Source organism: Colobus angolensis, unplaced genomic scaffold (assembly GCF_000951035.1).
Source record: "Colobus angolensis palliatus isolate OR3802 unplaced genomic scaffold, Cang.pa_1.0 Scaffold3, whole genome shotgun sequence".
Lineage (NCBI taxonomy): Eukaryota > Metazoa > Chordata > Mammalia > Primates > Cercopithecidae > Colobus > Colobus angolensis.
The window spans coordinates 24481960-24495502 of record NW_012116265.1 but is presented as its reverse complement, the minus strand read 5'-3'; the positions used below and the strand labels follow the sequence as shown (position 1 = coordinate 24495502).

Sequence of the window (13543 nt, the reverse complement as noted above, 5' to 3'; positions counted from 1 at the left end):
AAAAAAATACTTCAGTTCCTTAGTCTTCTCACTACAACAAACCCATACAGCTGTGGCATGGCTGAAAAAAGAACTTGAACATCTAGGAGCTCTCTGCTTTGAGGGCGAGAGATAAGGAAAGGTCAGGTATTTCTGCAAAGCTAAGTTTCTTCTAATTAGTAATCTTGTGGGTGTCTAAGAAAAACTTCAGATACAAGAAGGGTTGATACTCATCTCAGGAGACTCTTCTGGGAGAGATGATGATGAACCGAACGCCAAGGACTTAGAAGGGGCGAACAACTTCAACCGATGTCCCTCCAGACTCCGGCACCTGCCGGCAGTGCCCAAGCGAGTTCCCGCCCCCGGCCCCACCCACCGCGGGCGGAGGGTCGGTCACTCGCAGTGTCAAGGTAAGGAGGCCCACGTTCCCCGAAATTTCCGGCCCTCCCAAAAGTTCCGTCTTCCCTGGGTCCAACAGGGTGGACCCAAGGCCCAGGGGCGTCCCCGGAAGTGACGCAGAGACGCGGCCTCCATTTTGTGGAGCGCCAGAGCTGCTAAGTGCGTCAGTTGTGGAGAGGCGTAGACGAGTTAAGTCCTGGTCTGCGTGGAGGCCGACGACTCCGTTGCAGACTACGGACCTGTCTGGGTCTCAGCCGCTAAAGACCCCGTCCGGTAGGTGAGTGGCTCACTTTGAGGGCAAGCCTTCTCGGATCGAGGCTTCTTCATGGCCGCTCAATTCGTGAGCGGCTGGGGCTGCTCTCTTTGCGGAGGACGGCGTCTAATGAGCGCAGTTGATTCGAGGTGGGCGCTGGGGCACGTCTCCCTTTTGGCATACTGTTTGAGGGGTACTGAGGTGGAAGGGCGGTCACTGTTAGGGTCGTTTTTACACAGCGGTTGTGCGCCCCTCCCTGCCGGTCATAACGTCTTCATCTCCCGGACCCGTAGAGTAGTGGGCCGGGATCTCCCTGACTTTGCTGGCGATGCGGCTGGGCCTTTTGGAGGGCGGCCGCAGTGACCCCAAGAACAGTGGAGTTGGGAGGAAGAGGGAAAAGGGAATTTGGCACGCGCGACTCTGCTGCTGCTGATTTCACCGCCGCCATTTTGTGGCCGCAGAGCGCCCGCCCCTGTTGGCGCAGGCGCGGTCGTGGCGTCGCGAGAATCCGGCTTCCACACGCTGTGACGCGCCCGCGAGGCAGCCGTTGGGCTGGCTTTGCGGAGGGCGGGGGCGGCTCCGCCCGCACTTCTCGGCCTTTCCTAACTGCGGCAGATGGGAGGGGGCCGGAGGGCCGTGAAGAGTGTGCGGCTGCGCAGTTGGAGAGGTGGCAGTGGGCGTTGCGGTTGCTGCGGTCTGGGCCCAGTAACCGACCGTGTTGGGAGGGAGCTGGTTTTTAATTTTGTCTGCAAGTTAACCAGGCTTCATTAGAGGCACTCTTGGAAATCCCGTTCATAACATCACTGGGTAAACATTTTATGCTGTTTATGTTTTTGATTCTTTGATCAGGCGTTTCTCTGTGACAGTCATTGCTGTTATCTCGATTGAATTACTTTCTAATAGGAAGTACTAGCCGGACATCATGAGTGGCTGTCGAGTATTCATCGGGAGACTAAATCCAGCGGCCAGGGAGAAGGACGTGGAAAGATTCTTCAAGGGATATGGACGGATAAGAGATATTGATCTGAAAAGAGGCTTTGGTTTTGTGGTAAGTATTTAGAACTGGGTGAATTATCTGCAAGTAGGTAGAGTTTTGATAAGCAGTTGTTTTCGATCTTGAGTCCAGGTAGAATATTTGCGTTCAGAAAATGTTACCCAGCCTTGTGTGTGAGTTTTATTGAGGCTGAAAACAACTTTAACTTGCCGGCTCACTGGAACCCACTCCTAGTGGCTCCTTGATTAGCAGTATGTGGCAGTGTTGTTAAGATACTTCTTTTCCTATTCTGTCTCTTGATTTCAATGCTTATGTTGTAGAATACTATTCTAAAGCCCATGTTTATACTTACATTTTAGGAATTTGAGGATCCAAGGGATGCAGATGATGCTGTGTATGAGCTTGATGGAAAAGAACTCTGTAGTGAAAGGTGAGACTCCTGTATAACTAGTTAGCCTTGGGACATAGAGCAGACTGGGTCTGCTGGCATATTTTTCTCTTTTTTTTTTGGAGACGGAGTCTAGCTCTGTCGCCCAGGCTGGAGTGCAGTGGCGCGATCTCGGCTCACTGCAAGCTCCGCTTCCCGGGTTTACGCCATTCTCCTGCCTCAGCCTCCTGAGTAGCTGGGACTACAGGCGCCCGCCATCTCGCCCGGCTAGTTTTTTGTATTTTTTTTAGTAGAGACGGGGTTTCACCGTGTAGCTCAGGATGGTCTCGATCTCCTGACCTCGTGATCCACCCGTCTCGGCCTCCCAAAGTGCTGGGATTACAGGCTTGAGCCACCGCGCCCGGCCAATTTTTCTAAGTAGATCTATATAACTTAAGTGTGTAACGGAGACTTTTCTTCCTCTTTTGTAGGGTTACTATTGAACATGCTAGGGCTCGGTCACGAGGTGGAAGAGGTAGAGGACGATACTCTGACCGTTTTAGTAGTCGCAGACCTCGAAATGATAGACGGTATGTGAAGGGGGGACGGCTGCATTGAACTATTATTGTAGGGGTAGCATTTAAGGTTCAGGAGACATAAGCAGTGATGATTCGGGGTCCTGCCATATAATGTTTTTCTGTTCCCACGTTAGCCCATTGTTCTTGATGAAACTATATGAGTCGTAGAACACAGAATCTGTTGACGGAAGTCATTAGGATGGCTTGTCATATCTGATGGCTTGAACTTGCCTACAGTTGAACGCAAGTGCTGTCATTGCATTTCTTCCATTGTGAATACGAATTTTCTTCCTCAGAAATGCTCCACCTGTAAGAACAGAAAATCGGCTTATAGTTGAGAATTTATCCTCAAGAGTCAGCTGGCAGGTTTGTTGAAATACAGTTTTGAGTTATTTTAATGTGGTTTTTAGAAAAAGTTAATGGGTAGCTAATGTTTTATTTTATTAAAAGTAGTTTTATCTTAAATTAATGGATTTAATGGAATTGTAATTTTAAACATTTAATTAAATGTAATTTGGGGGATATTTTGAACTTTAATATTAGTGATCAAATGTAAATGTTTTGAGGATATTTTTCTTGTTTTTTAAAATCAATTTTTAACCAAATATTAAACCCTTTATTTGCCAGCCTGTCTGTGTCGTTGGCCTTATGACGAGGAGTGCCTGTGGGTTATCCTAATCGTTGTCTTGGTCACTCTTGGTTGGGCCTGGTTGACTTTGCCAGTCAGCTCCTACAGTGATCAGTTGGCCACCTCTAGATCTGTGTTTGCCGGTCTAGACGTTATCGGTGCACTTCCTTGAAGTGCCAGGTTGCAGCGATCCCAGAGCGTTGATAACGTGATCTGATCCCTAAGTTGAGACCTGTCTTCCTGTAACGCTTCCGAATAAGAGGTCCGGTCGAAAAGAGTTGAAAGATACGAAATTAGGTGGTCGTTGGAATCCTGATCGCAGTAAAGTGGTCCTTGGTAACTGCTCGAGTAGAACATGTCTGCATCCGCCAATAGTCTGCTAATAGGGAGGGCTGTGCGATTAAAGGCTTCCATCGATTGGGTAGTGTCCTTCAAGTGGGTGGCGAAGAGCCAGTCGGGCATATGTCATGAAGGTTTCTCCGACCGATTAATGGTTTGCTGCTTGACTAGCCTAGGGAAATAATAATAAAGGTAAAGTAAACTTTTTTAATGACATATGGGGCACAAAATAACTGGTGTCTTGTAAATGTTCTGTTTTTTTTTTTTTTTTTTAAATACAACTTCTCTACTTTAGTCTTTACTTTAAAAATATGTACTGTTTCCTTTTTTGTTTTTTTGTTTGTTTTTTTTTCTTTTGTACTGAGCTCAGCATAGACTAATACTACCTTAATGTTAAAATCTGAATTTCCTTTAGCATTTTGCTTAAAAGCAATATGCTATTTCCTTATTCCGTGCCCTGACATAGATAATTTTTGAATTCTGATAGAATACAAGTGTGGTAAATGCCATGTTTGTACTTTATCTAACATCTTCTCTTTCAGTAGTCTTGTTTTTTTTATATCATGTGATTGTTTGTGTGTCCCCTTTCCTCTTCTTTGCTTAACACAATTATCTTGTGTTAAGGATCTCAAAGATTTCATGAGACAAGCTGGGGAAGTAACGTTTGCGGATGCACACCGACCTAAATTAAATGAAGGGTATGTACTGGAAATTGTGAAAGTCTTTAAAAATACCCTGAAAATTTTACTGTGAACTTAGTGTTGAGGACTTAAAATTTGAATATGTTTTAATATAATGTAGAGATTTCTCCAGGGACAATTTTGCCGCCTCCCCTCCCCCCCTACACCTTTGGCAGTGTCTGGAGACTTGTTTGGTTGTCATAACTGGTTGAGGTAGGATGCTGTTGGCATCTAGTCGCTAAGGGCTAGGCATCCCACTAAGCATCCCACAATGCGTAGGGAACCCTCCCCAACAATTAATTGGCTCAAAGTATAACAGTGCCAAAACTTTGCTCTTTTGATACTGCGTTATCCAGAAATGAGACTCAGTAGCAATAGCAAAAATGAACATAGAAACGAGTTAACCTAGACTGCTATGTGCAATGTGTGCGACTACAAGATATGTATACTTTAAAAGTGGCTTTTTTCCATTTTAGGGTGGTTGAGTTTGCCTCTTATGGTGACTTAAAGAATGCTATTGAAAAACTTTCTGGAAAGGAAATAAATGGGAGAAAAATAAAATTAATTGAAGGCAGCAAAAGGCACAGGTATTTCTAATTTTTAAGTCAAAAGTTGTATTTAATGGGTTTGTTGTAGAGTCTTACCTAGGCTGATTTCTTCTCATTTTTCATAGTAGGTCAAGAAGCAGGTCTCGATCCCGGACCAGAAGTTCCTCTAGGTCTCGTAGCCGATCCCGTTCCCGTAGTCGCAAATCTTACAGCCGGTCAAGAAGCAGGAGCAGGAGCCGGAGCCGGAGCAAGTCCCGTTCTGTTAGTAGGTCTCCCGTGCCTGAGAAGAGCCAGAAACGTGGTTCTTCAAGTAGATCTAAGTCTCCAGCATCTGTGGATCGTCAGAGGTCCCGGTCCCGATCAAGGTCCAGATCAGTTGACAGTGGCAATTAAACTGTAAATAACTTGCCCTGGGGGCCTTTTTTTAAAAAACAAAAACCACAAAAATTCCCAAACCATACTTGCTAAAAATTCTGGTAAGTATGTGCTTTTCTGTGGGGGTGGGATTTGGAAGGGGGGTTGGGTTGGGCTGGATATCTTTGTAGATGTGGACCACCAAGGGGTTGTTGAAAACTAATTGTATTAAATGTCTTTTGATAAGCCTTCTGCTCACATTTTTGTGAATGTCTGAAGTATATAGTTTGTGTATATTGACAGAGCTCTTTTATAACTAAAGCAAATTTAATTTTTTTGTACTAGAAAAAAATTTGAACATTTTAGTTCCTGGTTATTAAAATATGTTGATTCAGAATTAGTTTAATGTCTCAATTAAACTAATTAATAGCTTTGGACACTTAAAAGAGCTCTAAATTTGCTTGTACATAGAGGCTTAATTTGTTTTCCTTGTTAGGGTCAAGGGTGTCCTTCACTCTTAACAGCTGCGGGACAGACACATTAAAGCAGCTGTTTGTTATTGATAATAAAATGCTATAAAACTCCTTTTGTTGGTTTGTCTGAAGAAGTCCTATGCTGTTTACTTCTCATCCTTATCATCATACAGTACATTTAAAACACCGAACACGTCCAGAATCCTGGAGTCGTTATGGTCTCTTTTTAAAAATAGCGTTTTTGATGTCTCCAGGCTATTGAAAAGATAAAGATGTAAGCGAATGCTAAAATCACAATTGAGTTTTCTTTGTGTCCGTGGCCCCCCCAAACCCCCCATGTTTTTCCTTTACCTCCTGACTTTATTGGCATCAGGTTACTGAAGAGTCAAGAGGAGGATATGTGGGAAACAGTGTTTCTTGACTACCTTAAAGGTTATGACAGGTTTTTTTGTTTTTGAGATGGAATTTTGCTCTTGCTGCCCAGGCTGGAGTGCAATGGCGCGCTCTCAGCTCACTGCAACCTCTGCCTCCCAGGTTCAAGTGATTCTCCTGCTTCAGGCTCCCAGGTAGCAGCGATGACAGACATGTGCCACAATGCCCAGCTAATTTGGTGGTGGTAGTAGAGACGCGGGTTTCACCCTGTTGGCCAGGCTGGTTTTGAACTACTTATCTCAGGTGATCCACCTGCCTGGCCTCTCAAAGTGCTGGAATTACAGCCATGATCCACTGTGCCCAGCCTTGTTTTTGTTTTTTTGAGGCAGGAGCTTGTTCTGTTGTCTAGGCAGAAAGGTAGGGGTGTGATCACTGGTCACTACATCCTTGACCTCCTGGGCTCAGGCAATAGTCCTGCCTTTGTATCTTGAGTAAGGGCTACAGGTGTGCACCACTGCGTTTGGCTAGTATTTCTAGAGACAGGGTCTTGCTATGTTGCTCTTGCTGGTCTTGAACTGGACTCAAGTGATTCTTCTAACTTGGCCTCCCAGAGTGTTGGGATTATAGGTGTGAACTGCTGTGTCCAGTTGTGATGCAGATTTGGTGGTCAGGTAACATGAATGCTTAAGGGACTTTGACATGGTACTTTTTGTCTTGAGATACGTATGGGATAGTACATGTTTAAGGGAAAACAATAGTGTAAAATGCCTAAGGTCCTATATCCACATTAATCTTAGACTTCTATATTTGAGCTTTCAAGCCCTGCCTTACATGTGTAGAAAAGGAGCTGTATCGATACAGGAGTCTCAAGACACTTAGATATATTCTTAGTTCTGTGGGGGCTAGACTACATAAATACTGGGAAACGGTGAATAACATCTATGTAGCTTCTGATGGTAATAGCCAGGCACTGTTTTAAGTGCCGTATCTCTGTGTTGACTGAATCTAATACCGTTTTACTGGTGGGAATTCAGGAATTATTCAAAGAACGGGGATGGATTGGTATTAAAATGCAGGAAGTCTGATTCCAAGACCCCCACACCACACTCACTGTTGACATAAAGATTTTTGCCTCTAGCCTTCCAGGGATTTGGAAGACGGCAAAATTAGAAGCACTAGAAAAATGTAACTTTTAGCTTCCTGAAAGCGTGGGGATTGGGAAGTGGGCATCTCCATTTGGGAGAATTGAAAGGTTTTTGATATCCAAATAAGAGGCTGAGTTTAGGAGTTGGTATATACCTGTTGAATTAGTTGAGGGAACCAGGTTTATTTTAATAAACGGTGAATTCTAGATTTTCTTAGTGTCTCTGAAGGCAGTACTTGGTTAGCCTGAAGTTGCTATCAAAAGCAACTTTTCCCCCTTGGGCTTTTAAAACATGCTTCTCAGGGCAGTGTGGTATGTTGATGTTTTTCCCGTCTACCTCTAGATAATCAAACTTTTTTTTTTTTTTTTTGAGATGGAGTCTTGCTCTGTTGCCCAGTTTGGGTGGTCTTGGCTCACTGCAGCCTCTGCCTCCTGGGTTCAAGCGATTCTCTTGCCTCAGCCTCCTGGGTAGCTGGGATTACAGGCACTCACCCCCATGCCCAGCTTTTTTTTTTTTTTTTTTTTTGTATTTTTAGTAGAGACGGGGTTTTACCCTGTTGGCCGGGCTGGTCTCGAACTGACCTCAAATGATAAACCCATCTCAGCATCCCAAAGTGCTAGGTTTACAGGCGTGAGCCACTCTGTCAGTCTTATTTTTTAAATTTTTTTTTTTTTTTGAGACAGAGTCTTACTTGGTCACCCAGGCTAGAGTGCAGTGGTGTCGTCTTGACTCACTGCAACCTGCACTTCCCAGTCTCAAGTGATTCTCATGTCTCAGCCTCCCAGTAACTGGAATTACAGGCGCCCACCACCACATCTGGCTGATTTTTGTATTTTTAGTAGAGGCGAGGTTTGACCATGTTGGCCAAGCTGGTCTCGAACTCCTGACTTCAAATGATCTATCTGCCTGCCTTGGTCTCCCAAGTGTTGGGATTACAGGAGTGAGCTACTGTGCCCAGCCAAGACTTAAGCTACTTTTAATCTTGTGTTAGGGAATACAATATTCCTTCTTTTGAAAAAATGGCAGGGAGATCGATTATGTCTCAAAAAGGGACTCTCAAAAAACCAGGCTTGAGATACCATGAGGAGAGTGGATGTAATCCTAAGGAAAGGTTTAGGACCTGCCTTTGTAGGGCATGGTTTAACCTTTGTTTTCTATGTTTGTATTTCATCTTTATTCCTTACTTACTTTTTTTTTTTTGAGACGGGGTCTTGCTCTGTCGCTAGGCTGGATAGAGCGCAGTCGCTCTATGTTGGCTCACTGCAACCTCTGTCTCGGGTTCAAGCGATTCTTCTGCCTCAGCCTTCTGAGTAGGTGGGACTACAGGCGTGTGTCACCATGCTTGGCTAATTTTTGTGTTTTTGGTAGAAGTGGGGTTTCACCATGTTGTCCAGGATGGTCTCCATCTCGACCTCATGATCTGCCTGCCTCAGCCTCCCAAAATGCTGGGATTACAGGTGTGAACTACTGCATCCGGCCACGTTTATTCCTTTCTAAGGGCAGTTTGAGGCCAACCCTATCTTCTTCAAAAGCTAAACAAATGTGTTCTTATATAACTTGTATGTAACCAAGTCTCCTAGCAGATGATGTTGGTTAGATAATAGAGAAAACAATGTGAACAGTTAGGTATATATGGATATAATTAGTAAAAATGATAACGTTTTCAAAAATCTGCTTTTTTAAGAGGATGTTAGTGACCCAAATCTGTGATTCTCATTTTGGTGTTGGGAGTATTTGTTAGTCCTGCACATTTGCCAAACTGATAGCCGAAAACTATATTGTCTTGGTTTCATTTGTACCAGACCATACAAAATGATAAAAATCCCAAGTAATTAAGCATGATTGACTTTTTGTAAGTGTTAATATTTGTTGTTAATCATTTACTTGATTTTTATTTGCATATGATATGCAAAATGTTTAAATTTTATTAGAGATAATTTGAAATTTGTGAATTCTAGGTATTTGAACATTTTTCTTTGAATTGGGAAACCACTCATTTAGTTTGCTGTACCCAGTTTTGGGGGTGCTTTGTGTTAAAACCAGATATCTACTGAACTTAAAAAAGAGATTCTTAGGTAACATTGTGTTACTGTGTTCCTGGTTTTTCCTTGTCAAAAGTTTTTCTCTACTAATGTGATGCATTTGCCCAGTTTTTTCATTTCATTAGCTATTTTTGAGTTTGTTTTTCCTAATTGCATCTTACTGTGTTCACTTTTGCATACTTGATGTAAAATTTGACTTTTCGAGAGCATCATCCCAATCATGTCAAAAGGGAAGGAATGGGATCTGAATTTTTTAGATTAGAACTTCTGAAGTCTAATTCTGCAGCATTCTTGAGCATTTATTTATCTTTTGGGTCACAAAACTTGGAATGGGATTTGGGTATTTGAGTAATGGGTTAAACATATATATTGATTAGTTCAGGAATTGAGTGACTTAAGATGCTTATCAGGCACTGCTTTAGAGATCCTGGCAGGAGGCAGATTTAGTTTCTGGTTTCATAGAGTTTCCAGTCACTGAACAAGTCTTTGAAATAAGTAGCAAATTCTAAGTTGGGGATGGGTGAGGCTTCTTGGGCAGACACCCTGTCTGTGTTCCCAGCCAAGGCTTGATGATTCTGATAGATGTACTGGAAATGCTGGAGAGAGACTCAGACAAGACTGGTGTTTTTGCTGCCCTCTGTAGTTGACCAGACTGGCTTTCAGAATTGCTTTGGGACCAGAATCCAGGCCACCAGGGGAAGGGCTAGGCTGTGCAAGGGGAGCAGTCCTCCCCTTTGTAGGTGCCATTTCCCAGAGCTCCTGGAATTGTTTCTTCAGTTGTGGCAGCTGTGTAGATCATTTTTGTTTTATCTGTAAAGTTAAGGGTCATAGGTGTAGAGAGAGAACAAGAGGAGTGAACAATGAAGCTTGTTTAATCTGGAAAGTACAAGAATACCAACTTAGCCCTAGGGTGTGCTATGTATATATTTTCCATCTCTGTTATCTGGCCCATGGTTTACTCTTTAAACTCACTTTCCCCTCAATCTCCCTAATGGTAGTACTAGTAGTAGAAGTCTTAATGAATTAGACTGTTGAGTCTTCATCATCACTTCACCTCTAACTTCTCTGTACATACAGTAAAACAACAGGGGAGATGAGTTTATGTATGAAAGGACTGTGTCGCATTCAGGGAATGAGGAGGCAGGGAGGAAATCTTTCTGAGAAAGTCTAACCAAGAGAGTTTCCAGTTCTTCCCCCCAACACCCAATTGTTCTGCCTCTTTTCATGCCCATCGTGTAGGTGGTGATGCAAATTTGAAGATAGCTTTGATTCCTGCACCTTTCTATACAGATGGGAGAGTTCTCTATACAGAGTGCTTCCATCTGTATAGAAAGGTGCAGGAATCAAAAGTATAAAAACTTGACAGATTCTTTCCCCTGAGAATAGCTCCTTGGGGCCATTAGGTCCAAAGAAATAAGTTGCTTTGATTTAATGTTTCCACTGGGGTCGTTTGAGATACATTGTGAGGAAAGTACTTTATAAGTCTTGAGAGCTAAAGATCCATAGAGTATTGTCCTTTGCGGTCACTCCAGGCCTTTGTGGCACTAAAACCTCAAATCTGGGAACTTGGTTGGTCTAGAAACTTCTGTGCACTTTTTGTAAGAGGGCAGCAAATCTCTTGCGTTCCTCTCAGGTAAGCATCAGACTAGATTCTCACAACTCCACTGTAGCTTTGAACCAAAGCTTCAAAAATGGTTCTAGAGTATGGTCAGCCTGTACTTGTTTCCTGTTGGCTGCTTGGCAACCTAATTTTTTTTTTTTTTTTTTTGAGACGGAGTCTTGCTCTGTCGCCCAGGCTGGAGTGCAGTGGCCGGATCTCAGCTCACTGCAAGCTCCGCCTCCCGGGTTTATGCCATTCTCCTGCCTCAGCCTCTGGAGTAGCTGGGACTACAGGCGCCCGCCATCTCGCCCGGCTAGTTTTTTGTATTTTTGTATTTTTAGTAGAGACGGGGTTTCACCGTGTTACCCAGGATGGTCTTGATCTCCTGACCTCATGATCCACCCGTCTCGGCCTCCCAAAGTGCTGGGATTACAGGCTTGAGCCACCGCGCCCGGCCTTGGCAACCTAATTACATCTTAGCTAATTGCAAAGGGAAAGAGAATCGGCATTTGCTAGTATAATGTAACAAAATCCAACAGGGAAAGTTGTGTATTTCTCCTAGGGTGTAAATCACAGTCCCTAGGTTCTAGACAAGGTTTTGAAGGGGACTTCAATTCATGGATTTGAAGGGACAGTTGAAGGATTTAGAAAGTACTTAGGAAGAATATACTAATGTTTAGAGTTATAATGAAATGTGTTATAAAGTAGGTTTGGATGTTTTAATGTCCTTTTTTTTTTTAATTGTTAAAGTACACTTTGAGGAAGACACTCTGGTCTCTGGTCTGTCTTGAGGTTCAATTTTATTTTGAAAGGTAGTGCTCTGAGCATTTTAGAGAACAGCTGCTATGTTAACTCCATAGTGATCAGAGTAAAGTATAAATCATATTAATTAATCAAGTTTATTATGGAGGTAGTCACTGTTTTAACAATCTTGTGCTTAAGTGTCCTTTACTGTGTAACTGGAGTTGAGAAATCTTTTTCTTTATTCTGGGTTATATTAGGCTGTATGTTTTTCCTCATATGGGGGTGCCAGTGGTACTGTGGCTCTGATCTGGTTCCAGGAAATGAGAACCTAGTCCTGAGAAATGGAAACTTCCCCAACTCTTGTGAGTAGAGGTCTTTCACACAACTAATAATCTCAGTTGTCCAAGGCAGTTCTGTCCTGTGATGTCTCCCTACTGAGACAAAGCAGCCCAAATTCCTTCAGTTTTATGAGGTAAACTGCATCCACAATTGCATTCTCCCAGCTAGAAGGAAGAAATGGAGTGCAGTTGATGGAAGTAGCCTTGGATCTTTAAAGCTTCTCGGATGCTTCTTGGGGCTACCTGGTTCTTAGTGGTTTGATAAAAGCTAAAGCCCTATCCAAACAGTCCCTGCTAGAAACTTGCTTGTTGGCAGGCTCAGGTCCAATACTGGAGCAGAACTTGAAGTAGGCATCATTCAGTACTCACCCTTGGGAGTCTTGAATTTCTCATAGCACCGAAAAATGGCAATGAGGAAAAGCCCTTCTCCAAGCTGGAAAATCATGTAGAGGAGAGGAAAGAAGAAAAGTGGTCCAATGACTTCAGGGGGAAAGGCCACATTGAGGATGGTGGAACAGAGTTGGACATTTTGGCATCCGGTCTCCATGCTGACAGTGCGTCGGCACCTGTGTCGGTGAAGAAAACTCCACATACACTTAGAAGGAACTGGAGGGAGCAACTTTGTCCCAGTGCCACTACCAAGGAGTTTGTCAGCAGATGGAATCTAGACCCTGGACAGGGGTACTTTGCTGTTGCTATTGGTGTTTGGATACCTTTGGCGTCTGGCTTTTTAATCCATTCAATATCTTTCCTCAATTTTTTTCAAGTCTCTTGTCCAGTTAAGTCTCTTGTCCAGTTAGTGCATCTGAACATATTGCCAGGAAAATGCCTTGCCCAGATGTCAGGTTCCTAGCTTGTTATTCTTTTCCTGAAAGACTAGGACAAGAATGAAGCCCATGGGACAGTGGGACCTAAAATAATACTATCTCCAGGCGTGTGGTGGCTCACGCCTGTAATCCTAGCACTTTGGAAGGCTGAGGCAGTCGGATTACTTGAGCTCATTAGTTCAAAACTAGCCTGGGCAACATGGTAAAACCCCATTGCTAGAAAAGATAAATCAGCTGGGCATGGTGGCTTGTTCCTGTAGTCCCAGTTACTTGGGGGACTGAGGCAGGAGGATCACTGAAGTCCAGGAGGTTGAGGCTACAGTGAACTGAGAATGTGCTACTGCCCTCCAGCCTGGGAAACAGACCCTTTCTTAAAAAAAAATAATACCTACCGTCCATTGAGGCAGAAGAGAGCAGAGAGAACATAACCCAGCAGAAAGCCAATAAAAGGCATCAGGGAGGAGGTGGCAATCAAGAGTGGTGTCATGGCAAACATGATGCTCTTGCCCACATTGATGGCAGAGAGAACTGTGACGGCCACACTGCACAAGAGAATGATGATCGTCCCTCCCTGGAAATGAAGACAAGAAGAAAAGGCAATTAGAAGAGTTGGGGATAGAAAGGAACAGAGAGGAGGGAAGCACAGGTAGAAATTGGAGGTGGGAAACATTGCAATAAAACACGAAGTGAAAGGGAATATGAAAGATCTTTATTTTCTTTTTGGATTTCTTTTTTTAAATTATTAATATTAGAGACATGGTCTCACTATGTTGCCCAGGCTCGTATTAAACTCCCGGGCTCTGGTGGTCCTCCTGCTTTGGCCTCCCAAAGTGCTGGGATTAGAGGTGTGAGCCACTGCACCGAGCCCATCTTTTTTTTTTTT

The 13543-nt window shown here is 43.6% G+C and overlaps 2 protein-coding genes across 9 annotated transcripts in view; one reads left to right on the top strand and one right to left on the bottom strand.

Annotated features, from left to right (window-relative positions):
• The first annotated feature begins 484 nt into the window (after positions 1-484).
• On the top strand, positions 485-5702 carry SRSF5 (serine/arginine-rich splicing factor 5). 8 transcript variants are annotated; one of them, XM_011949666.1, is made up of 8 exons: positions 485-651; positions 1535-1679; positions 1985-2055; positions 2484-2582; positions 2867-2936; positions 4162-4235; positions 4694-4804; positions 4894-5702. In XM_011949666.1, the coding sequence occupies exons 2-8, from the start codon at positions 1554-1556 to the stop codon at positions 5156-5158; spliced, it is 816 nt and encodes a 271-aa protein (XP_011805056.1). In that variant the 5' UTR covers positions 485-651; positions 1535-1553; the 3' UTR covers positions 5159-5702. The 8 variants fall into 8 exon arrangements, with proteins under 8 accessions (XP_011805056.1, XP_011805053.1, XP_011805054.1 ...); XM_011949663.1 differs by having other exon boundaries at positions 4891-5702; XM_011949664.1 differs by having other exon boundaries at positions 486-655.
• Positions 5703-9261: 3559 nt separating this feature from the next.
• Positions 9262-13543, bottom strand: part of SLC10A1 (solute carrier family 10 (sodium/bile acid cotransporter), member 1) — an 18130-nt gene continuing 13848 nt past the window's right edge. The window contains exons 3-5 of the mRNA XM_011949669.1: positions 13053-13231; positions 12203-12399; positions 9262-9961 (exon numbers count right to left, since the gene is read on the bottom strand). Of these exons, the coding sequence (XP_011805059.1) occupies positions 9855-9961; positions 12203-12399; positions 13053-13231 (483 nt within the window). The 3' untranslated portion in view covers positions 9262-9854. The remainder of the gene's footprint in view (positions 9962-12202; positions 12400-13052; positions 13232-13543) is intronic.

Excerpts from the sequence above, each read along its gene's own strand:
- SRSF5 (XM_011949663.1), top strand. The coding sequence starts at position 1,554 with ATGAGTGGCTGTCGAGTATTCATCGGGAGACTAAATCCAGCGGCCAGG. Across the intron at positions 2,937-4,161 it reads CCTCAAGAGTCAGCTGGCAG|GATCTCAAAGATTTCATGAG; the intron begins GTTTGTTGAAAT and ends TCTTGTGTTAAG. Across the intron at positions 4,236-4,693 it reads CGACCTAAATTAAATGAAGG|GGTGGTTGAGTTTGCCTCTT; the intron begins GTATGTACTGGA and ends TTTCCATTTTAG.